This window comes from Acomys russatus, chromosome 29 (genome assembly GCF_903995435.1).
Source record: "Acomys russatus chromosome 29, mAcoRus1.1, whole genome shotgun sequence".
Lineage (NCBI taxonomy): Eukaryota > Metazoa > Chordata > Mammalia > Rodentia > Muridae > Acomys > Acomys russatus.
This window is the reverse complement of record NC_067165.1, coordinates 1,154,163-1,180,014: the sequence shown is the minus strand read 5'-3', so window position 1 is coordinate 1,180,014 and position 25,852 is coordinate 1,154,163. Positions and strand designations below refer to the sequence as shown.

The window sequence follows — 25,852 nt, the reverse complement described above, 5'->3', positions numbered from 1 at the left end:
TGTACAGGCTTGAGTAAGGAAATGGGTCTAAAAAGGGTCATTTTAAGTGAGAGAACCTGAGAGTTGGGGTGCCTATAATGTACATTCCTCATATCTACCTGTTCACTAATATGTTACAGTTATCAATATCCATATTTACTCAACGAGCGTGTGATACAGGAAGATGAGATCAGAGGAGTATGCACCCAATGTGGTCTTTGTGCTCAGCGGTAACCATTTGTGTGGTCATCTGAACTCTGGCCTGGCTCTTGAGATTTCTGTGTAGAAATGAATGAAGTCTCAGACTCCCAGTTGGTCAAGAAGTCAGGCGAGGGGCTGGAGAGTTGGCTTAACTCTTAAGTGCACTGGCTGACCTTCCAGAGGACCCAGTTCTCCATGCACAACTTGATGGCTCACAACTGTGTCTTCTGTCCCACAGTCTCTGATACCTGCCTTCTTCTGGACTCTGTGGGCACCAGATGTGCATCTAGTGCACAAACATGCATGCAGACAAAAAACCCATACACATAAATTATAAGTATATTTCCTTTAAAAAGAAGGAGAAATTAGGTAACAAGTCAATGGGAAAAGTAAAACTAAGACACACCCCAAATCACTGCTGAGGAATTCTCACACAGGGCACCCCCATGCTGGGGTCATGGTAGGTAGGTGGTTACACAGTGAATGCTGATGGCTTCAGGCCAACATGACTTGGGGACTGGGGCAAAGGATCACTGCTTTATCCTACATTACTGTCACTTGGGGAGAATTAGAAGTCTGGCTATAGGCCTCTAGGAAAAGCCACTGCATCTAGAGATCTGGAGGAGACCGGAGCCCAGACAGTAGTAAAACCAGGTACGTTATCTACGGTAAGGACCTCGTCAGTGGAAAACAGAACAAAGAATGCTTTTAGGTATAGTTACCAGTCATACTTTTTATATAAACTCTTATAACCAATTCAGTTTTGTCATTGTGTCAGATGATAATGGCCAATCAAAGACTGGGTGGTGGAAAGTCCTGTCTAGAACCAACAGACAAGCGTTTGATTTTTCCCCAGAAGTTCAGCAATTCCTCTTATCGAGGGAATTTTTCGAGAACAGATTCTTTACTGAGCCACAGGCTCTTACTTCTCTGTGGTCCAGTTAGTACGAGCCACCCACTGATTATGTGCTACCTCCTACACACGCATGCGTGCACTCAGGATGACTTATTTTTAAATGATGATTTTTAAGAGTTGATGACATTTAAACTGTTCTTTCTAGAGCAAACAGCACAAACCTAACCGAGAAGGCATAGACAGGTCACTGGGGTGGCCATGAGCATCTCTGTGTGCTCTGAGGCTTGCGGTCTAAGTGACTCTTTTAGACCTCAGATTCCTTGTGTGTCAAATGAATCAACAGGTCTCTCTACCTTAAGCTAAAGCACAATGATTCTCTGAGTCATTGTTGCAGCAGACCCAGCCAAGCTGAGGATGCCTTTTATTTACCTAACAGATTAAACTTTTCAGAATTCTGAAGAGGTAGAAGGAAGTGGCTCAAGACGAACAAAGTGGTTTTGTGTGTTAGCCCCCGCTGCCCTCCTTCCTGGACCATGAGCAGGGTCTACTGAGAAGGAAATGACACGTTCTGAGCCACGGGACTTTTGAGATACAGAGATTCTGAAACTTCAGTGGTGATTTGGATGAGCAAAGTGCCTTACATTTTGGTGACGTATGGCCAAGGAGAAGAAGAAAAGGAAAATCTGCTTTAATGTATTAGAATTGACCACAAAATGAATGGGCCCACATTCTAGTCTATTCATGCTTTTGTTTATTCAGCTCATATAAAAGTCTCTTAAGAATGCATTTGAGCACAATATATAATAGTAATAACATTATAACATACATTGTGAGAAACTTTTGAAAACAATGTAATGTCACCTGGGACAATGCAGTGTTACAGACCTACGAACCCATTGGTCGGTCATGCACATTTGTGCCGTTTTCTTTAACTATTGTCGCAATGCTGAACTGAAGCATGGCGTGTATTTTACAAACTGAAACTGACACCAGGAAGAGGTCTAACAAGTGTTACCAGAAACTTCACATTTGCATAATTTATGACATCAGTTCACATTCTACGATAAAAATTCACATTGTCTTATTGTTGCCCTTTCGTGATAAATTTGAACCTGGCTCCCCTGCTTGTGAGCAGTGTGGAGGCCAGCTCTTCCAAGTCAGTAGTTTGGGGACACTCAGTATCATCTGTGAGCAAATGTAGTGTTGTTTTCAGAACCCAGACCATCATTAGAGCAGAGCCCAGTGAAAACCCAACTCCTGCATACAGAGACTTGGAGAGAACACGGGCAAAAATTATCCCAGTGCTCCCAGCCCCTATCAAACTATACAAAATAAAGCCTCAGTAGAAACCATTTCGTATCTAATGTTATAATCATGTTTGCAAAACCAACTCATCAAAGGGTTGGGCAGAATTAGGGACTCAGACCAGGAAAGGCCAGACCCTTGGAACAACGGCTTTTCCTGTCCTCACTCCTAATGGGGCTTCATGAAGTCTCTCCTAAGCAATGTTTGGGTTATATAATACACAATACAAAACATTACAAGAAAAAGTTGCAACTCTTAGGCAGAGTTTTCTACACAAATTTAACACCACCATTGGCAGGCAATGTTAGATATATAAATTAATAACTTACAAAACATTACAATATGTACATTACATAATAAATACATGGTTATAAACAGGAAGAGAGGGAAGTGTTAGTGCAGGAAGGCAGTGCAAGACAAAGATGGCAGCATTAAGTTGAAAATAGTATAGTTGAGTGAGGAAGAGGTGAGAGAGAAAGGTTGCCGGGGGTGTGCCACTCACAGTGGCATGGAGGCTGGGACACAGCAGCACACATGGCCTTACGCGACTGAGCGCGACGTAGACTGATGGCAAATGCCACAGCTCCCCCCCCCCCCAACCTCACCCCCATCTCCTAGTTTGCTAGGCTTTCTCCATCAGTTTAAAGCAAAGCAGAGTGATTTCACAGGGGAAAATAGTGCTCAAAACAGGCAAACATCTAAGTTGCAGGGGCCACTGTGGCGTCAGATTGCACAGAGAAGGAAGTGGCATGTGGTTAGAAGTGCATCTTCCTGTCTGTTCGCAATAGTTAACTGGAATAAAGCCAAAGATATTGCCCAAGAAAGAAGGGAAATTGTTTTCTTTCATTTTTGTTTTTTCCAGAAAGACTCAAAAAAGTTTGTGTCAAATTTAAACACATGTCTGTGTAGAAGTTGATACTAAACTCTAGATATTCAACAGGCATTTCAAAGACACGAGAACATTTTACAAAAAAGGCACACAGGTTGGCAGACAACGGGATGGGTGGGACTTAAAAATGAAGTTGTTAGTGAGTTCAGTCACCTGTCGGGACAGCTTCCCAACACCTAGTGCAGAGCAATCTCTCAGCATTGTGTCCTCTGTTTTCAAGCCATGTAGCTGTGACGGGGTCTGACCTCTACTACCACATACAAGCTGCGGGCCTCCGCCAAGCTTGCAAGCAAGAAAGCATGGAACTGCTATTTGCTTCACGGCCTCGCATTCTGGCTCCAAACTCAAGTAACTGGAAAGGCCAGGTGGCCTTTGTCCCGTGCAGGTCTTGGCCACGGTAGGCTGGCCCTACCACTCAGCTGGCATGCTTGTCACGGGGTGGAATGTTCATCTCCACACAAAGGGAGATTATGTGTCGGTCGGAGACTTGTCTTCTGTTGCGATGTCTATGTCAGTCTCTTCCAGAGAATCCCTGTTCTCTGGGTCGATCACACAAAGTGTCTTTGTGCTGCTGAAATAGTTGTGGCCTTCTTCTCCCTCCTTTTCTGGTCCTTCAGAGTCCTCTTCTTCAAGGGTTAGTTCAAACTGAAACTTCTCCATAAGCCCCTGGCAGTCCCTGCCTCTCTCATCCAGGGGTGGGGATGGGCTCTGAGGTATCATGCTCTGGTACCAGTTCCTGTTATCTTCTAATGTGTCTAGAATGTCTTGAGCATCAGGCTGTACCAGGTCTGCCCAGGTCTCCCATAGAGGATGGACAATGTAGTCAATGAAACCAACCTGGAGGGAAAGAGGTGCACACATCTGTTATTGCATGGGCCCTTGAAAACCAACCATGCCATCTTGGTTTCAATATAAAGAGAGAAGACTAACTCAAGGGGACCAACAGTAAGATATTTATTTATTTGGGGCTGTACTGTATACAATACTGGCAAACACCTCTCAATCCTGCAAAGTATTGCTGCCTGCTGTTTACAAAGGAGGAAACTAAGACCCATGCAGACTAAACCCAGTAGAGAGGGTTGTGTAGCACCTAAGCGGTAGATGTGGGGCCTACTCTCCACTTTGTCTGATTGCAAAACCTGTGATCATCTATCTCACTACAGCACACTTTTTCCTTTCACACCTGCCAGCTAAGTCTGGATGTAGCTGGGAATGACTTTGTCGCTGCTTGGGTTCTGTGACTCATTCTCTAAAGGAAGCCCCAGTTCTGAAGTGTTCTATTTCGACATTCTCTCCCTGATAACTCAGAATATGCTTGGGATGATGGGAGCCCAGTCCTCCACTCTTCTGCAATGTCTCAAACCTTTGCCTTAAAACAACAATAATAAAAACTTGAAAACAATTCAAACCCTAAACAAACAAATATCTCCACTGTGACGACTGCTGCTATTGCTTAGGATTCACAGTGCACGCAGTCACTCCCATCAGGAGGAAGAAGGAAAATAAAAACAATTAAGCAGTTCTTTTTGCCCAGGGCAAGAGCATAAATCTGAGGTTGTGGGTTTCTTGTAGTTTACACAGAGGCTCCACATCCTGCAGGAGCTAGCTAAGCGGCCTTAAACTGACCTCCCCACGGTCAGACAAACAGGAAACAGGGCATTGGGGCAGGTAGAGAGAGAACAGGCGCCACTGGATAAGGGAATGGAATTCCCCCTCCCGCCCCCTGCCCACCTCCATCATGGTGGGGAGCGGGGCTGGAGAGATGCTGAATTAGGGTCAAGGGGGAGATGAAGCTAGGGTCTCTTTGGAACATTTTGTTGGTATCTTTTCACTCCACTGGAAACCTTCCTCCAACAATATTATGGTGTGTTGCCATACCATATTTAAATATTCAAATTGTATATACAAGAACTTTGGCTATATGTGAGATTCTGCCCCACTCCACTCTGTGTATGTGTATGCATGGATGTATATGTGTACGTACATATGTATGGGTTATGTGTGTGTATGTGCATGCATGTGTGTATGTAATGTGTGTATGCACATGTATGTCTGTATGTATATATATGTATATGTATGTATGTACGTATGTATGCACGTATGTGCACGCATGTGGGTGTGTCAGAGCATGGATGTATTATGCCTTTTAATGGTTCTTTACTAACTTAATGAGAAGACTCGTGCTAAAGTCAGGGAAGCTCTGATCTGCGTTGGTTACAAGAATTAGCCTGGGTGACTCAGATATTACTTTGCCCCCACCCACCGTTTTTCTCTCTTATCGCTTTATATATGGTTTAATGGATGTTAGAGACCCATTTTCAAAGTGTTTTCCAAGGACTAGAAACAAGCTCACAGCAATGGACAAATATGAGTAACAACACAGTGCAGTCATTTCCTTTCTTTGTTTGCTTTGCTTTTAGTAAGAAATGCTTCAGCCTTTCATAGAAGGCTGTCATTGGTTGTTTATTCTCTGAGTCCTGAGATGAGAAAGCCTCAAATTCTAAGAACTTCTGGTGAGAAGCTTTCTTACTAGAGCAAGCATATAAAGTCCAACAAAGCCCATGAACAAAGCAGCAGTGTGGATGATGACATTATGACACTTGGGGGGGGGGAACCTGTCCCCATGACAGAGAGGACAACTGTGTCACTAAGAAGTCAGCAAACGAGACCAAGAGGAAATTTGTTTGTTTGTTTCGTTTTTGCCTCACACTGGGAAAGACACTTGTAGTTACATGGCAAAGATGGGGCTTTTTCTCTTTGATAATGGGGACATCCTGTTCGACTAAGGAGAGAGCAACAGAAGTTTGGAGAGAAAAGAGAAGGACTGGAGGGCCTAGATGGAGAGGGGGCAACGAGGAGGAATCTAGACAGGGCCGTGGAAGGTAGAGGTACTCAAGTGTCCACTGACTCTGATAAGGTCTTAGACAACTGAAAACTTCGATTAATCTCCTCCCGTGAAACAAAGCCAATGAATAAAGCACACAGGAGAAGTAAGCGTATAGCTATCTCTTTATCATTTCACACACACACACACACACACACGCACGCACGCACGTACGCACGCACACACGCACGCACGCACGCGCATGCGCGAAAAGAAAGGCATTAGGTAGAAGTCTCCAGTCCTACCATTGGCAGAGTGCATAGAAACATTGAAACGTCTCAGGGTAGGTAGATAGATACCTGGGACTTTTCCACAGAGGCAGTGTGTTTATCGCACATTGGGCTAATCTCCATCCCCCTCTCCCGTTCTTTGTCTCCCTGTTGGAAAAATTCCTCCATGATGCGGTCGGTCCATTGCCGATATAATTCCAAGGACTTGGTGGGATTGCTCAGGTCTGCACAGTGTACCATGTTGCGAAGGACCTGGAATGATCAAGTTTTGGAAAAATCCCATAAAACTAAGTATAACCGTCACCAGAACATCTTATCCCTGACATCCCGGTACACTTTGTACCAAGAACATTTTAGTTGAATATAATTACAATACACCCATCAAAAGAACAGCATTTCAGTGGTGCTGACCAGGGTTGGTTATTTACCATTAGAGCTAAAACAGGAAGTGTGTATATTATTCTAGACTGATAGCTTTTTTACGTAAAAACAGGAGGGTGTATTAGAAGTCAAACTCTGCTAACACTTCTTTCCTTAGTTTGGAAAGAATGCAAAGAATAACCTAAAGTAGTTGCTTTTAGATTTTTCCAAGTGTGGAAAAAGACCCCCTGATGGGAATTTGTTTAGCCAAACAGACCTAACAAGCTTCCAGTTGGTGGAATTTTTATTCAAATGTGAGCATTGAGGGCCAACAGTCACATATGCCCTAACATAAATTCACGTTGCAATTCAATTTTAGAACTAAGTAATTCAATGAGTAGAGTATTATTTATTTCATAAATGAATAGATAAACTCTATTTTCTTAACTTGTTTTTAAAAATATGCCCAAAGGTATAGTATTAACCTAGGTCATACAACTGATTAGACTTCTATTTTCTTTTTCTAAATACTACTTGGTTTTCTTTGGATTGGCTTTGTGTTAAACATCAGATACCTGTATCCGGTCAGTATAATTGTCCAGGAGGAGAACACCAGAGCTTGTCACCTTTTTCGTTTCTACCATCGTTTTGAGGTCTGCCAGGAGGCTCATATGTTTGGACATATCGGTTGCTAACACCTTGGGTAAAAACAGAATTCAAACCCTTAATCAAGTCAGTTTATAAGAGAAAATGGCAAATGTAAGCAAGGAATGTGGGCCGACAGCTTACCATGTCAATGACCATTTTCCTGAGTGTCTGGCGTTGTTTCTTGGTAAGATTCTGGAAGATGTCGCAGTGTTCCTCTTGCAGCAGTTTGAATCCCACAGCAAGGTGGTGGTTTTCCAACACAGATTCATCATTGTACATCAAAGCAAGTTCTGAATCTAATAAAGAAAAATGATGACAATAAAAAATGTAATAAAATTGTATTATCAAAACATTGGCATTGCTTCAATGTGAAATTTGATCTAGCTCTTTTTAACTTATTTCAGGAGCCATAATCCATAGGTCATTACATACTAGGGAGGCAGACCAACAACAAAATGATCTAGGAGATATTACTACGCATGCTTTGCCTTTCATTAAAATTCAGTCCTAAGGCTCCTTTTCTCTTCCATATGAGATGAAGAATTTGACATTAGATAAACTGTATTTTCCCCTCAGCTTACAATTTCCTTTAAGTTCTCATGCGTTTTGAAAAGGAATGAGATGAAAATGCTGCAACACATTATCCAAAGTATTGAGATTTTCAAACTCTACTCACTTTCGCAGACACTTCCCAACCTCTGACGATTATGAGTTTACATTTTCAAAAAAGATAAAGTGTTGACATAAAATCTTATTTTACCCCCAAAAATGTAGATTTTGGAAGTTTCTTCAAATATGACAACTAAGCATGAATTTAAAAAAAAAAAACAATGTGGACATTAGATTTTCTGTTTTCTTGGCTTCTATATGAGACATCACAATGCTTAGGCACCCAGACTACAAATTCCACTCTGCTTTTTCTATATTTTGTATGATACAGCTTTGTACCCAAAAATACGGTCATCAAACTCATTAAATCATGTTTTATCTCAACTAAGAATAACAGCCAAGTGATGCAGTATGTGCCTACTACACATTAGTGGTCTCTCTCATAGACCATAGTTTTCTCCGAAGTAATTTAAGTCTCTTTGTTCTGATAACTCCATAGCCAAGGGCACAGATTTACAAACATGCTTTATATGTGTCTCAGTTCTGTAGGTAGCTAGAGATCCTCAGTGACCCAAACTAGCAGCATGCTAAATTGACTGAACTAACCTATGCGAAAAAGCTTGTCTACAAGTTTATGTTGTTGATTTTTTTAAAATAGAAGAACAAGATGTTAACAATGAGACAGAAATCCAGTGTGGCCCTGGCTTCGGGTACTCAGAATATCTTGAAGATAATCCGCAGAAGGCCCCCTCTAGCAGAAGCTCAGGCTGCACCTGCAGAAGACTGCCAGCCCTGGATGTCCATCATGATCATAATGGGCTAACCAATGCTACCAAGGGAAAATATTCTTGGGCGCACAGAGATGGAGCACCCCCTGAGACAATGAATGGATTCGGAAGAGCACAAAAATCAAATATTTTGAGTATGATAAAGCTTTGGGGATAGTTTCGCATCCTGAGGCTGGTCAAACCAGGTCATTCCCTCAGCTGCTTGACAACGTGTAGTCAAAGCTGTGTAGTTAGAAGAAAATGTGTGGACCTTCTAATGACCCTTCCTCTTGAACTGTAGAGACCTATGCCAGTATTCCACAGGGAATGTTACTTCTATATGAAAGCTGTTATGCTCAGGCTTAGCATCTCTGCCTATGCTCTAGGATAGAGGTACACTCATGGCTTACTATGTTGTGTATGTTAGCCTCATAGAAGACTGAGAGCCACTGTCACATACCCAAGCCTCCCTAGTCTTGCTGGGCTACTTCAAGTCTTTCATTCTTTCTTTCCATATTGTATTTTTTCCAAGCTTTTGAACTTTGCTTTTATGGCTTTCCCCTGACCCTCTCCAAGTTCTCCATGCACTTCAAACACTGTGTTGACAAGCTGGACACAGTATCCAGGAAAGGCCTGAGCAATTTTCATGGGATGGAAGGATTACCTCATTATTGCCCTTGTTATTACCCATAATGAAAACATTAGGAGGGAAAACTGCAGTGAATCACAGAATGATCTAGAATGACTGTGCAGTGGTGAACTCACTTGTGTTGATGAGAAACTGATTGGAGACTCCAGGATGATCAACATCGTGGATGGCAGCTGCAAAAATGGCAGCCAGGATTTCCAGGTCTGTGAAGACAGCCTGTAGGTTCAAAGGAGCCCATTAACTCCATATCCAACATACCTGTCTCACTCTTCAGTTTCGTCTGTTTCAAGTACCACATTTCCCTCTTGTTGGGAGAGGCACTGTTGTTTTTATATAATAGCTCAGAATGTTGATTAATAGAGCCTAAGACTCTGTTTACCACCATACAATCTCTGATGTGAGAAGGGTGATTTACCAGAACTCATGCCATATTGAGCCCGTAGGCTGAGGTTTGGTAGGTCATTAGCACAGTGTTGATGATGTGTGTGGATGCCTACAGTTGCTGCTTGGATGTATAGCAATATGATGCTTAGGTAACACAGTCTGTGGCAGTCAAAGATGCAAGTCACACTGGCTCTGCGAATGCGGCAGGTACTCTTCATACCCAGGCAAGCTAAGTAACTAGGGCGAGAAGAGGTTAAACTCCAGATTTGGGAGGCAAATGATAAAATATTTGCCAAAGTTTATTTTATAGTGAGGTCATAAACTGTCATATATGCAGTAATTGACCCACACACCCACTGCATGTTTACTATGGGCTAGAGTCGAGAACATGTCTAAGAAATGAAGCCTAATGTCTAATTGCTTTATTTCTTCACACTGTCGAGAAGGCCTCTCTGTCCTCATCCTCCCTCACGCACAGTGGTTTGAATCTAGTGCCTCTTAGGCATGCAATATGACTAGTTCTTAATCCTCCTGAAGCCATGACTCTTCCATTCATTGAAATGGTAGCTCATTTTCTATGTCTTCCCCCAAAGACTAATCCTATCATACACCAAGCATTCCATACTCTTTTTTTTTAAAGTCTGTAACACTCATAGTCAACTTACAGCCAAGTCATAGGTATCTATAACACTAGGTAAATAGTGCTACTCCACTTCATGAGTTCAAAAGTAATATTAGTTTTTTTTCCCCTTAGCTCCATCAAACTTTAGCCAGTTGTCTTAGATTTCTTTTCTCAGATCACATGAAAGTCAAGCAAAGAGTTTAGCCTTTCTCCAACTCCCAAACTGAGTCTGCCAAAGGGGCAGGATGAGACTTGGCCAGCAGGCAGTACATTTTGGAAGTGCCTGGTTACTCACTATTGCCATCTGCCCAGAGGTGGCATGGCTGGGCACATTGCTAACTATGGTAGCCCATGAGAAAGCATGCTCTATAAGAGTCATAGTTATCTCTGCAGAAGTTTTGGGGAATAATTTCTCTTGGCTTCTATTTATTAACCCATCTGCTCTTGGTTCTCAGGGACTCCTAGGAAAATGAGTCTATATGTTTATCCCTAACAGAGACTACACAGAGCATTTCATATTACATATACATTATATCTTCTTCAGGGCCTGGGATGAGTGTATATTGGCCAATTCAGATGAACACATACACTGTATGTATACCATCATCACTAAAGAAGATGCCTTGAGATGCATCGTATCTCTTACTAGGAATATGATGAAAACAGGTTACCAATTCATTGTCTGATGATTAAGTAACCTTCAGATGGCAAAGATGGAAAAGGGGTCATTACACTGACACTGGAAAATGAGGGAAGTAGAAGTGTTCCCTATTTTCATAAGAAACCCAAATCGCTGAATGCCCCAGGAGTTCAAGTACTCAGGGTCATTCAAGTGTATCATTTCCATAAATGTATTGTACATTTATGATACTTTTAAAAAGGCTGAATGGGTAAGTATGCAAAACAGATCGTATCTACTCACATCCAATGCTGGCGTAGAAAGGAGAACATGGGTTGACTGGGCCACGTCAGCGGCATGCAGGCTGTTGTGGTATGCCACATCAGAATGGTAATGGTCTTCTAAAGTCATCATGTAGGTTACAAAGGTGTCGGATGAGATTTTGAATGTCTTTAGAAGGTCTCTTTCCTATGTAGTAAAATGGATGAGGGTATGAGTAAGTGGGTGTCATAAAAACAACCTGGGGTGTAAAACGACGAGCTGCGCTCCTGGCTAAGCAGTGTTCGCGCCAGCGTTCTCACCTGGAATATGGCATACATGATGCATGTGAGGGGCCGGTTATGTGAGTACCCAGCCACGTTGAAGATGTTAAGGCCCCATTTGTTCAAGTCTTCCAGCTCCTGCAATCAAAATCAGAGACGTTTAAGAATACTAGTTTTTTTTTTTTTTTTTTTTTGGTAAAATGCTTTAAAAGATTTTCCTTGGGGAAATTGGCCACTGAGTCTCTCGTGTGTTTGTTTAGAGTGTCTGGTTGCATAATTATGAACTGAGAGTGGCGGGATGGATATTGTCTTCGCCATAACTACAGGTCTCTGTATATTCTTTTGTTAAGAAACACCCAAGTGTGTTTGTGGTTATAAATTCAGTTGCTGACCTATTTTTGCTAAGCACCCGTCTTCAACTGATGCCGCTTTCAAAGGCAGCTCCAATGAGCACAGGCTGCTGCTCCTGTTCGCTGGTCTCCCCCGCTCCCCCCCGCCCCCCGCTCCTCCCTCCCCCGCCGTGTCCTCGATGGCCCATCAGCAACAGCTGCATAACTGTGTCTGGGAAATTGTGGCAGCTTTTGCTCATTATCCCTGAAGCCACGTCAGGGACGCTCGGCTGCCAGAGTGTGTAGTGCTCAATCCTGACTTAGCATTAACAGGTCATGAAGCCTGCCTGGTTTGGGTTATGTCTTAGGGCTGATGGGCCACCCACAGACACAGAAGGAACATCATTCAGACCTTTGCCGTGGGATTACCCCAAAGACGATCTGCTTGGGGGGAGTAATTTATTTCACTTTGAATAACTGGCCCGAGGCTTGGCCCAATGTTTAATTGACTTTTCTCTGATGGCAGTTTTCAGAAGGACTCCCGGGAAAAAGTTTTGCTCAGAGGACGCTCACTCACTTCAGTCTTTGACCAGGCTGCAAGGACCTTAGCGGCTAGTGTCGGTGCAGCCTCCTACAGGGGTAATGGACCTTCCTCCATTCCTCTGCTCCTGGGTTTGGGCTTCATGGTCAGTGCGGTCACTGGCTCTTCATGTTATTTTTAGCCCCGCCAATCCTCTGGGATAATGCAGCCCAACCTGCCAGCTTTCCCTGGGACTTTCCCCGTGTCGTCCCCAAACAGGATGCACTGTCCACAAGGGGCTCTCCATTACTGAGCCTGTCCTCAGGACAAAGGGACAGTCTTTTGGTATAGTCAGGTGTTCCAGCAATGGACAAAGAGGCTACCTGGGCTTCCTCCTCATAAAACTCAATAGCAAAGTATATAAGTATACATGATCCCTCTTCTTTCCTAAGTGGTGGATGGGGTGCTCGCAAGTGTGCGTGTGTGCATGTGTGCGTTTGTGTGTGTGTGTGTGTGCATTCGCATGTACGTGCACAATAAAGAGCTGTGTGCACACATACTCAGCTCATGCTCACCTTGGCTAGATGGTCCTCGTTTTCCGTGTTGACTCCGAAGCGCGAGATGCTTGTGTTGTTCAGGCTGGAGCTGTGCATCAGTTTCTTCACTCCACTTATCTGGGTCATGAGCTGCTGCTTCTTCTTCTTCTCCCGGTCCTTCTGGGTGGGAGACGGGATCTCCACATCATTCTGCTTGTCTACAACAGAGCAGTGAACATGCTTTTGAGCACATGTGTGCCTGTGAGCACATAGTGGTGCTCAGAACAACGTCAGCCACGTGTAATAGGTTTAGGTTTCATAAAGACCTCTTGTGGCATGGCCTCACTGGATTGGAGGATGGTCCTGTGAAGTAGGTACGAGACATACGTGTGGTTCCATGCTACTGTGAAGGTAAACTGAGGCCCAGAGGAGCAAGTAACTTATCTAAGAAGTGGCAGAGATAAGTCTCAAGCCTTTTATTTTCAAAATAGCCCAGAACTATACTCATATTTTCAAAGTGGAGTGTCAATATTTATAGAGAGATTTTTTTATTAAAGTGAGTGACATTATTATGCATAAGATGTTTGTCAGTGGATATAGTGGTATAGGCCTGTAATCCCAGCACTGGGGAAGCAGAAGCAGGAGGACAAAGATTCAAAGACCCACGTGAGAAGTCCCCCTCAGTGAGAGTCATAGGGGAGGGGAGTAAGGGGAAAATGGGAGGGAGGGAGGAATGGGAGGATACAAGGGATGGGATAAGCATTGAGATGTAACAAGAATAAATTAATAAAAAAAGTTAAAAAAAAAAAGTCAAAAAACAAAAAACAAAAGACAAAAAAAACCCCAAAGACCTACGTAAGTAACTGGAGGCTAGCCTAGGCTACATGGGACACATCTCACAACAAACAACAACAAAAAGCCCATTGTAAAAGACAGACCCAGTTTAACAAAAGCAAACTATATTCTCATTATGTTCTTATTCTTTTTTCTATGTAAAAATTTGTATGGACTCAATCAGACTCGATTTAAATAAGAATGTGTATATAAGGAAAAATAAATGGTTTCATAACCTTCAGATGATTATTTTAAAGCTTTGGTTCATTGCCATTTGAGGTTTGGGAGAAGACTAAAAATTGATCTTCATGCTTTGTGCCAATTAATTCTTCTAATAAATAATAAGGCCTCATATCCACAATAAGCATTTTATCTCCTAATATGTTTATGCTTATTAACTATTGATAATAATCTCAGGTGATGGTAGAGCTGGTATTAGTACAGAGGAGAACCTTTCTTATATATTGTTATTATCTATTAACTATCAAAAACTGTACTTCGTTTTGCAGAGAATCCCGAGTGCATATGACGCTGTCTATATCCCCTCTGTGCTGTTACAGGGGTGCCTGTAGTTGCACAAAGGTAACCATTGCTTGCATGGCCGGCCCACTTCTCCCTTGAACTAAATGCCACCTATGTCTGAAATACTTAATGTGGCTCTCAGAAGTGCCTGCGTTTATCTCTGCTTGTCACAGTGAGAATCAGTACAGCCACAGCATCCCCATTTGAAAATGGCATGCTTCCAGATGGCATGCTGGGACAGGGATTGCTTTCTGACTCCAGCAGATGACGGCGGCGTATCCATGTGTCCTCCTTAGGGACATCTGCCAGCTTACAGGCCCTGGAGACACTCCATCAAAGCAAACCAAGTGCGGTAAGATAGGGCCGGCTTCATGGCCGGCTTTCCACCTGGCTATTGGGGGAGCCCATCATTTCCTATCCCCAGCATCCCTGGAAGGCCCCTAGGTGCTCACAAAACCATAACTTTTTGATTAGAAAATTTTAGTCACTTCAGTTGGTTTTAGATGTTGCCAAACTATTTAGTATCAACTAGCATTGGAGAAATTGCAAACAAACAAATAAAACCAAAAGTAAACAAAACCAAAAAACAACAACAAAATGTATGGGCCCACCCACCTCTACTAAATACACACATGTAATTCCTCTGCTGCCTGAATGATTTTAACTAGATTTGGAAACAAATAACAGTCCCACATCATTTCTCAGATGGAGTCAGCCACTTGCCCAAACTCAAAGGGCAACCTAGTTAACAGATATTTATTCTGCAATTATTTTGTGTTTAACAGCCCAGAGAACCCCAGGCCTTGAGGTTCCTGTTAAAAGAAAACCTTTTTCCTGCCACAAGGTCTCTGGTGTGGAAACTATATGCCATTTTAATTTTGAAATTCCCTTTCTCTCTGTCACTTCATCGCTAATAACTACTATTTTTTTTTTTTCTAAAATGAAAGGTCGCAATAGCTCTTGCTTTTCCCAACTGCACTTTTTCAGATTTTACTTAAAAGGCATCTGGATTCCCCAGGTCCTCTGCAGATTTAAGCATCTCTGGGGGGACCAGCAGCCTTCTTGGTTTTGGTTAATTAAAGGTTCCCTGCACCAGTGAGTAATTGCCCAGAACAACCGCTGTGTCTGGAACACGGCAATAAAGAGAAGCATTATTCACAAGGGCACCAGCGACATGCATGGGTGTTCCCCTGTGCACACAGGCACTGGAACAAGTGACAGGCTTCCCTATTCGGAATTTCCTCTGGTGAACCCTTCGCCAGGACTATGGAAACAACCTGAAGCACAGACTCAAAAATGGCGAGAAACCCTCAGTGGATTAGCATTTCTAGGGGTCCAAATGTGGTAGGCACACCATCGGCCACTTCAAAGCAAGCGTGTACACAATCAAACAAAAACAAATATGAAAACCAATCTTATCCAAACACTGTTTTTGGCATAACTTGAGGTGTTTTGTTTGCGACATCTCAGCATCCTGCGATCATGAAAATTCTGAAATTTTTTTCTTCAAACCTTAAAGCCCTAGCTTTAGAGATGAGATGGAAGAACATTTAAAAAGAAAAGTCTTAGTCTGTAAAATATCAACTAGCTTTTAATATAATACTTAAAAATCTTGTTTTATATATGTGGTCTGCATCCACACCCTATATGATAGCAATAATAAGTACCTAGATTGGTCCATGGCTCACTGTTCGGCCCTCTGCATCCCACCTGAACGCTGTCTTTTTGGATGGGAAAACACACATGTTTCAGAGATGACTGTTTGAGGAGATGCACTTTCTTTCTGTAGGGCAGGTTTTAACATTCCCTGAGTCTTTCTGGGATATTCTTTTTAAGTATAACCTCAACCGAGATAATCATCTCATTTTGTTCTGCAATGGTTGCTATTTTCAGAACAAAGCCTTTTGTATACCTCGAAATCGCTAATCCTTCGTTTTCATTTCCAACCATCCTGATTTCTATGGAAAACATTTCCAAAATAGTATCCATGTCACACCCTTAAATGGGAATCTATTCCTTATGCTCTTATGAATTTCTTAAGGGTATATAGTATTTGTTCCTAAAAGCCTAGAGAGTTACTGGTTCTGGCTTGGAAATACAATATACAAGTCAGGTAACCTTAGACTGGATTTATTCCTTCATCTCAACTTCAGTTCTGCTTCCTGCAGAATGAGGAATTGTACCCCGAGGGCCCTGAAGTCCGCTGCAGGTGTGGCAGTTTATGAGGCAGCCTTGTGGTCCTCCAGAAACACTCCTTCCCTCTAAGACAGGACTAAGAGCTCCATGGCCTGCGTTTACAGTGCAGAAGCAAGCTTCGATTGTACAAATTGCAAGTCTGGTGCTCATTACAGAGGGGTCAAGTTTGTCTCAGGGATGCTGCTGAGCAACTCAGTCCATGACAGACCACAGACTGTCAAGTTAGAAGAAAAGCTGAGCCTCTCCTGAGGTTCCCACATTTCAGATGAAGCAGCTAGTGCCTCTAGTGTGTTTGCATCTTTTCTGTGTGTGTTTCTTTTTTCTTAAAGAACTCTCCCATTTCCCCATCTAGCCTATTTGTGTTTGCAAAGTACACACTCAAGTGCATATACATACATAATTGCACACACCATCCTTCTAATACTAATAGTGAGGGAAGCGTTAACCCGCTGAAGGCCAGGGATTATAAACTGCAATGCATGAGGAAATAAACTGTGCTCATTTCACTCTTCTCTCCTGTTGTCAGTACCTGTCACGTGTCCTGAAAACAGTTCCCAGCTTATGCAAAATAATTGAATGTTTCATGAACCAAGATATGTATCGGAGATGGTGGGGGTGGGGTACAGGGAGACCCCTGTGTTCAGAGAAAACAGGAAAGCCAAGGGAAGAAATGGGTTGGTGCACATGCCTTCTCCAGCCATGTCTGGAAAACTGAGTATGCATAAAAATTTCTCTCCTTTGTTCTCTGCCATAGATTGTTGCAACTGCACCAGGGGAACAGCAGGTGCTGGAGGACACCCACACATGGCAAGAGTGCAGACGGCCTCTGCCTGCTGATCTGCAGTTTGCTGATCTGCTGGATGTGACCACGGGCTGTACAGTAATGTTGTACTGAGCTCTGCATGGGCTGCTGCTGCTGCTGAGAAATCTGGTTGATACGCTGTTAGAAGGAACTGCTTTGGTGGGAAAGAAATGGGACTGATTCTTAAAACAAAGCTGCAAGCCGACTGTGCTCCATAAGACACCAGAGCAAATTCTTATTTAATAAGAGACTGTGCCAGGAAAAAAAAAAGGAAGGTGTGGTGCTTAGCTGTAAGAATGGGTTATTTCCTTGCGGGGGTGGAGGGGGGCATGGAATGGAGCTGCATAAGCAAGGATATTTCAGAGTGAGCAGAATCAGAATTTGGGGGTTCCCATGCATTTTTGAGGTACACACACTGATTCTGCTGACTTCATTAAAATAGACAGAAAGAATTCATGATATTAAAGTTACCCTTAAGACAATTTAAGGAATTCCTAAGGGTCAAGCAAGACATACAGAATAATTGAGGCCCACCCCTGCAAAGCTATGGCCACTGCTACATGTTAAGAACTGTTCACATGACGTCAGAGAACACTAAAAGATCAGAGTGAGAAGACAGTGGTACTGCTTAGAGACAACAACGTCTCTTAGACATGAACCCCTACCCCTCTTCTCCATGTATTCATCCCTGGGAAATAACCTCGTAAATGGACAGTCAAATTGTTTCCTCAACATACTCTACAGGACTCTGCAGAGGTGGCACATCCTTTACAAAACATCTAAGAGCAAAGCTTTTAGTCTTAAAGCCCAGTTACTAGAAGAATTGAAAAAAAAATTTTTTTGGAGATGCTGGTAGAAGAGTTGCTGGGGTGGGTCCTGGACCTTGAGCAGCTCTGAGGGTCCTTGTAGGGAGGGGTACAGTAATATGATTCCATGTAAATGCAAGCAACCCATCCTAACCCGTTCTCCTTATTGGTTATTATCATTTTAAAGACATTATTTTCTTGCTTATTGTTTTCCTATAGAGACTGGCTTCAGCTCTTATCTTGGGTGGATTCGCTTTCGGTGCTTAACCCCTCCGCAGGGATGTCCTTGGTAGGTTGTAGAGATATTCACCCTGCAGAGGCTCAGCGGGCTTTCCTGTTAGGGCCTTACCTAAGAACGTGTTTGAAATGTATTCAGACACCTGGTTCCCTGATCTGCTCATCTCTGAGAGGTGTGTCAGCTCCCGGTTCAGCATCCTTTTGAACTGTTGATAAAGAGGAGAAAGCACATTAAGTGTCTCAGAAAGAGCAAATGATCGCTGTATTTGCAACTTTACTTTCTAGGAACCAAGTGACTGTACCAGTCGATTATATTAGGTTAATAGAAACTATGATACGAATCATAATGTCCCCTCCATTTGAAATCATTCCAATGTCACTGTAGAAAAAGAAAGCAGTTCTTAAAATTGCTTTCTGATTGCTTTTGAAGCTGTAGACTCAGGAAAAGGAAAAATAATTTCACTTGAAAATATTGCTACTCTTTTAAATTAGAAAATCAGAAATATACCCCAAAATATAATTTGAGGTGATAACATATTCACTGAGAACAGATTAAGTAAAAAGTTTAAGAAAAAAATGGGGGAGCATCCTTTTAAACCAGAGTTGAATTAAAAAAAAAAAAAAAAAAAAAAAAAAAAAGGATCTGAAACACATTACAGTACAGTAAAATACAATGTAATAAAAGATGTTCTTATTTCATTAAAAGAAGTTCCAGTAGGTTAAATGTATTTGCAAATTAAACCCCTGCTCATGCCTTCTACTCCACGGAAAACAGAGGATGTAAAAGCATCACATTCTACCAAAGACACATAACACAATCAGTTTGACCCACCTTAATATAACCCCAAGATACAGATAACAAATAGTTTGCCTCAGGCATGTTGGAAGCTCTTCTTGCCACAATCCACAAATCCCTTTGAAAGAATTCAGTGCTATGAGAGCAATCCCCAGAGGATCAGGAAACCCGTGCAGACCCAGTGGTTAAAGAGTCAAAACTTAGAAAAGACAAAGCCTTCCAAATGCGCGGTGTTTCCTAATCCTCGGCAGGCAAGCCCATCGCCACGCACGCACGCTCCGTTCACTCCCTGCTTCTTCCCAGGCACACAGAGAGAGTAATGAAACCAGATCTTGTACGAAGGAGCAAGAAAGAGCCTGTGCGAGTGCGTTCAGATGACCGGCTTGAAGCACTCCCGTCTTCAGATAGGAACAGTCCTGGTGCCCGGAGGGGTTTCCACCCTAGATTAGTCCAACTCAGCCCTGGAGCAGGGAGCCTCATTCCCCCCGGGAGCTGTCTGACTGGGAAACAGCCATCTTTTAAAAAGCAGAAGATGAAAATGGAGGAAGCCCCATGAATATTTAAGTAAACCTGAGGTCCTACCCTCCCCCCCGTTGCAGCTAGGTGTTCTTTAACCCTCTCTTCCTCTGCAGACAATCCTCTGCAGACGCAGCCTGACACAGCGCTCAGCTGTTCTAATTGCTTCCAAGTGATGCTACATCTGATTAATTGACTCTGAGCATTTTTTTTTTTAATTGGAAAAGGTTAGAACTGTATCTGTTTTCTGAGTTGGCTTCCAGATTACAAGAATTCCTTTCAACCAGCCTTTGGAACATTATTTGCCCACCAACTGGGTGCTGATGCATTTAGCCCTCTTTTCGCAGTGGAATGAATGGGGATGGAATTAATTTATTTGGTTCAAAAAGTACCTCATCTACAATGTGCAATTTTCTGCACCCGGCCAGTTCATTAATATGCTCATTAGATTGTATTCAGCAAATGGATTAAATTCATTTAACCTTTCCATGCAGAATCCCGAGTACATTAGGAAATATGAGATAGCATTTGCTGCACGAAAAACAAATTACTTGGCATTGTACTTATTTGATATTTTAATGCCGTTACATCTTATAATTTGTGTTAGAAATGCTTCAGAGTTCAATTATTTTAGTTTCATTTTAACAATCAGGACACGTTGAAAATGTCGGTTTTTTTTTTTTTTTTTCCTGGCTCCCCTGCCACTGGCTTCTTGTCAGCATTACAATACAGGGAGTGGGATGCCCTGCCCAAGCTGGCTCCTCTCCGCCCCCCAGCGCCCCACCACCACCATCTCAACATCCTAGTCTTCCTGGGAGTTCCTGTATTGCATGTTGAAGGATCAGCAAAGCGCCATGGCAACAGCCTGAACTTGTAATTGGCTCCCTTTCCTGTGAGGCATTCCCCTTCCAAAAGAGCATCCTGTATCTGACAATAGCTTTACTTCAGGCATCTAAGACTATGGTCAAACCATTGCTTTTCCCGGAGAGCTGCCTTTTGAAGTGAGGCCAGGCCGAAGCTGAGGCCCTGCCTGTTGGCTCACAGTACCACACAGTGTCCTCCTTTGAGACACAACCACTCTCTTTCTGGGTAACCGTGTGTGTGTGTGTGTGTGTGTGTGTGTGTGTGTGTTCTCACAAGTAACCCAGCATCTCTGAGTGAATCATTCTTGTTTTGTAGACTTTACATGTTGAACCTCAGTGCAATTTTGAACTCCAGGTGAGTTGCACAAGTTCCAAGTTATTTGTTTTCTTAAGAAGCAACTCTGTCACAATGGCCTCTCACCTTCAAGCTATAAAACCAGCACTTAATGAAGACTGGAAAGCTGAAAAACACGTGTTTATATGTGCTGATTGTTCTGCTGCCTCTAGCAAACAAACAAACAAATAAAGTTTACTTAAACTGAGTAGTAAAGCTTTCTGACATAAAGGCTCATAGACAGATGATTTCTTCTGTATTTTCCCCCTGCACAAGACTAAGCCAAATATAATAGCCAAACAGTTACCCTCATTTGGGTTCCTGTGTTATCTCTGAAATATTCGCAAATGTTTTGGAGTCCACTAAGATTGTGTTGCCTCTATAAAGTCATTCTGTCATGTCTTCAGCAAACACTGATGGAATACCTGAAGGGGCCAGGCAAAAGCAGCAGAGAGAAGAAAAAAAAAAAAAAAAAAAAAAAAAAAGCAAGCAAAGGAACAAAAAAGTCCGTTCATGGTTTTAATCGACTTTCCTTCTAGTACGGCAGCTATGTGTATTAGGACACGTTGAGTAACCCTCAGTTAACAGTCTGAATAGGGGAAGGAGGGCTTTGGTACTTTTTAAAAAGTAGTTTGTTTGGCTGCTGTGTTCAAGAGATGAGAGTAGTTCAAAAATGAACCGTATACGCTGAAGACACTGCTCCCCACTCCCTGACCCTATATAGCTTCCCTTTGTCCGTAGGATCCTGTTGGGATTCGTGGTCCATCAGTCTGTGTGGTAGAGGGTGGTGGTTTTGAGCCATGGGGCTGAGTAAATGACACGCCTTCTGTATCTTTACAGAAGGGGGTCAGTGTACTCATGCAAGTAAACAGAGGGATACCACTGCCCTTATTTTCATGCCTAAATGAATTCTCCTATGATCCTTTTACTAAGGGCAGGCCAATGCATACAGAAAGTAAAGTTTTCCAAAGTCATCCTAAGGTAACCATAAAATACACATGGCGATGACGTATACAAATAGAGGTCATCCAGGGTCAGAAACCAATCTAGACCCTTTAGACGTTGCTTAGCAACCACCACTGGTTTTCCTCAGCAAGGGAGAGCCCTACCACACTGACTAAGGCAATCATTGCTCTCATCAAAAAAATACTTATGAAGGGCCCACTTGTCCGGGGCTCTGAACGTGTAAGAAAGGCAGACGTGGTCTTCTAGCAAGACAGAGTCTGATTACAAAGGCTGGCCCTGGGCACTGGACAAGCCAAAGACTGAAACTGATAATGTTGAGGTGACAGCTGATGGACGGTTAAGGGGCTCAAGGTGGGTGGGTTTTCAGTGTCTGAATCCTGTATGAGAGTTGCTTCTGGCAGGCTATAGGTAGCCTGGCCTTTGGCTCTCAGTCTTTATGATTGGCCTTGTGACATCACTTCATCTCTCTTCTGTGAAACAAGAATGACACATGATACTTCTGACCCACCTCTCAAGATTGTGTGATAAACTCTAGGGCAGCCTCCTACAGATTGGGCACAGTATTTACTAGCAACTAGCTCCTCTCAGAAACCAAAATCTTTTCTGTACTGCTGAGGTAAACAGGGAGTGGGGGGGAGGGGGCTGGGGGGTGGGGAGGAGATGGAGATGCTTCTGTCTGCAAGAATAAAGCAGTGGCAAAGGGAGAGGAATCAGTCATGACTCAGAGCTCGGTAGCCTGAGACTCTTGGAGCCTTCCTGTCCACTTACCCAGTTAGCTGTCTCAATATGAAGGCCAAATGGATCCTGAACAAAACCATGGCCCAATGACTTGCAAGATTGGAAGGGAATTAATTTAGTTACTTCACCAAATGGCAGCAGAGAATCCACAAACTGGAAGGTGCTATTTCAAAGATAAATGAGTTCCCATGTCTCCTGTACACAGATCCTAGTTTTCTTTAGTAATCTGTCCTCACAAGAAAGTCTTGTTAGAATCTACCTAGGAATAATGTTGCCAGAGGAAATGGCCAATTCCCTTTTCAACACGGACAAACAACATTTGTGAATGAACCCTTAGAACATAACTTCCCCACAAGACCCCAAAGCTATGACTGCCCAACACTGGCTCTGCAAGCACTGCTGAGGATGTGCAGTTAGGTTTTAAAATGAGAAGAGCTATTGCATATATATGTATATATATGTATATATATGACTTAATACTACTTTTCTAGAATATTCTTTCTTTGTAAAAATCATCTCTGATTTTTAATGGCTTATCTTTAATGTATTACAAATGATAAGTAAGTCTGTGTGTGAAGTTGTTTTTATATGTGACTAAATGACTTAATACTACTTTTCTAGAATATTCTTTCTTTGTAAAAATCATCTGTGATTTTTTAATGGCTCATCTTTAATTTTATTTAGTTTCCATGCTCCTAGTATTACAAATAATAAGTAAGTCTGTGTGTGATGCTGTTTTCTGTACACCAAATTCAACACAGACTTCTTTTAATGGGGAGAGGCTACTTAGAAAATATTTGAAATTAAATTGTCAGATAACTTCAATTTTTCTTCAGCTTCTGAGCCACTTCTACTAGAGTGATGAAAACATATTGTCATTTTCTATTCTTTGTCAAAAGATGAGCTTAAGACTTGTGCAAAGATCTACAGGCACCATCCTGAGCTCTTAGCGACTTCACATACAAGGATGAAGTGGAAGGTCTTTGGTAATATTATGTTTCTCTCTTGGGGTGGGGTGGGGGAGCTAAAAGGCAGATGATGGTACAAGGAGCTGGCATCAAGCATGCAAAAGTGCTACTTTTAAACTAATCTGGATTTGCTAGCAAAGATTCCACATGACTAAAAATATCGCTAAAATAATTGAGAGTTGGTACTTTTTTCTCAATGATAACCTGATGAAGTCAGTAAGAGAAAATTTTAAGGAGGGGAAGGAGGTGCCAAACAGAGGAAGGCAGCCCCAGTCATCACTCCTGTGGGTGGCCATCTACGTAGGAGCCCAGCTGTGAGACAGGCGCCTTATTGTGTAGGATCTTCCTGTTTTCGCAGTTTGAAACAACTGCCGAAGTCATTAAAGTCACAATGACTTTTTTAGGGACTAACTTTTGACTCACATTTCATACTCTTGTTAGTCATAACTTTATACGGATTCCCAAGTATCAGGAAAGTGGAAGGGCAGAAAATCCCTCCAGCGATCACAGAATGCTGAGAGGTAGCAGAGGTGACATAGGCAAGAGAAGGTGACCACAGGCAGTATATACCCTAGGGTAAATTGAATGCACTTCCTAGGTTTCTGTTTCTTCAGTTGACTGAGATGGTTAATTTCAAAGTCCTTAATTTTTTTTTTAAATCTGACTTTAGAAAGTGGGGGTGGTAATCTGCAGCAAGGATATGGTATAGTTCTTTAAAAATCCCTTTATGAAACACACAATTTCCACTGTTCTTAACAGCTCAGGTGATCTTGTCCTGCACTTCACCCCTCCTGTCTTTCCATCATCCCTTTAAAACCCCCATGCCCCATTTCTTTAATGACATCCTCGTCTTATTGGAAAGGCAAGTGATATAGCACTGAGTGCATTAATAACTGAATGAATGAAGGAGCTGTGCCCATAACTGTGCCCATTTTGCCAGGGTAGCTGAGCCAGAGAGCAGAGTTCCAAGGTGGGTCATGCCTGGCAACAAGTCCTGCTGTGAGGGAAGTCTGGACTGGGGGCACAGGGGCACAGGGGCACAGGGGCACAGGGGCACAGGGGCACAGGGGCACAGGGTTAGGTAATGCTCACTGGCCAAGGGCCATATCAGAGAGTCTTCTGTCGTGAATTCAGGATGGAGTAATTTCTCTTCCTAGCTCCCCAGTGATGGAGTGATACAAGATAGGCAGGTACCAGAGGAAACACAAGCATGAATCTTATCATTAGAATTTTGCAACAAAATGCTGGCATTTCTGATGAACAAAGCCAGTCTATTCACTTGCCAGAAGATGAGTATTTGCTCAAGAGACATATGAAAAGTCACATAGGGACAAAACAGTGCTTTCATACAGAGAACTGGAGAGAGAGCAGGGGAGGCGTTGCAGTATACAGTGGTTTCACAAGCTGACCCATCGCCTTGCACAGCTCTCCTATCTAATCTTTAGGTGTCTCTCCCCACTTAGTCTCCTCACTATTTATTTATTTTCTTTTTTTTTTCTTTTAATTTTATTAATTTATTCAGGTTACAACTCAATTGTTTTCCCATCACTTGTATCTTCCCATTCCTCTCATTTATTTCCTTTTTACAATTTCTGAAATCTTTTCAAGAGAAAATATGACACACGTTGTTTGAATGCTGAAAAGTGACTCTTTTTAACCCTGCAGACATTCCTGTAAGAACCTTCATAGAAATTTCTCATGACCCACACTCTCTTCTAAATTGCTGTAGTGACATGATTAATAGACAAAAAACAAAGCAAAACAACACCCCCAAAAAACCTGCAAATGTTTCTAAGAATGATCATAGTCACAACATTTTATACAACATAACATTTCTAAATTGTGTATAATGTCCATTATATTATATATTCCACATATAAAGAATTGCATGATTTGGTGGATAAAAAAATTCAAGATACTCTTTTAAGTTAGAAACTTACATAAAGTTTTTTTGAGTACATGCACATTTCAGATATTACATTTCCAAAAATCTCACAAGAAGGTGAAAGCCTATGTATACTTTCAGATAATTTTAATTAATTTTTAATGACTGGCACTTCATTTTTTTTAATTTTTAATTTTTTTGTGAAATAAAAGACTATTAACTGTTCTTGGAACCTACAGTGTCACTTTTATGCACTGTCTTTTGCCTTTAGCCTGCAAAGGTATTTTGGCAGATTTTACGTGCTGGCCTAACAATGAAATGCAGCTGATATCCTTAATCAACAAATGACCAAAATCATTGTAGCAACCGAGGAAAAGAAAGAAGGAATCAAGGCTCGATATTGAGTTACTACTCTTTTATACTCCGAAACTCACAGGATTTAATATGATTTGAAAGCTGG

General features: G+C 42.2%; 1 protein-coding gene across 4 annotated transcripts in view; it reads right to left on the bottom strand.

Moving 5' to 3' along the window:
• Positions 1–2,948: 2,948 nt before the first annotated feature.
• Positions 2,949–25,852, bottom strand: part of Pde4b (phosphodiesterase 4B) — a 433,831-nt gene continuing 410,927 nt past the window's right edge. For 3 of the 4 annotated variants that reach the window (XM_051171541.1, XM_051171542.1, XM_051171543.1), the window contains 9 exons: positions 18,439–18,532; positions 12,969–13,147; positions 11,584–11,682; positions 11,306–11,470; positions 9,494–9,593; positions 7,494–7,648; positions 7,280–7,402; positions 6,414–6,596; positions 2,949–4,067 (listed from right to left, as the gene is read on the bottom strand). In XM_051171541.1, coding sequence (XP_051027498.1) covers positions 3,699–4,067; positions 6,414–6,596; positions 7,280–7,402; positions 7,494–7,648; positions 9,494–9,593; positions 11,306–11,470; positions 11,584–11,682; positions 12,969–13,147; positions 18,439–18,532 — 1,467 coding nt within the window. In that variant the 3' untranslated portion in view covers positions 2,949–3,698. Of the gene's footprint in view, positions 4,068–6,413; positions 6,597–7,279; positions 7,403–7,493; positions 7,649–9,493; positions 9,594–11,305; positions 11,471–11,583; positions 11,683–12,968; positions 13,148–18,438; positions 18,533–19,158; positions 19,398–25,852 lie in introns of those variants that run through there. The other variant, XM_051171544.1, reaches the window with a different exon arrangement.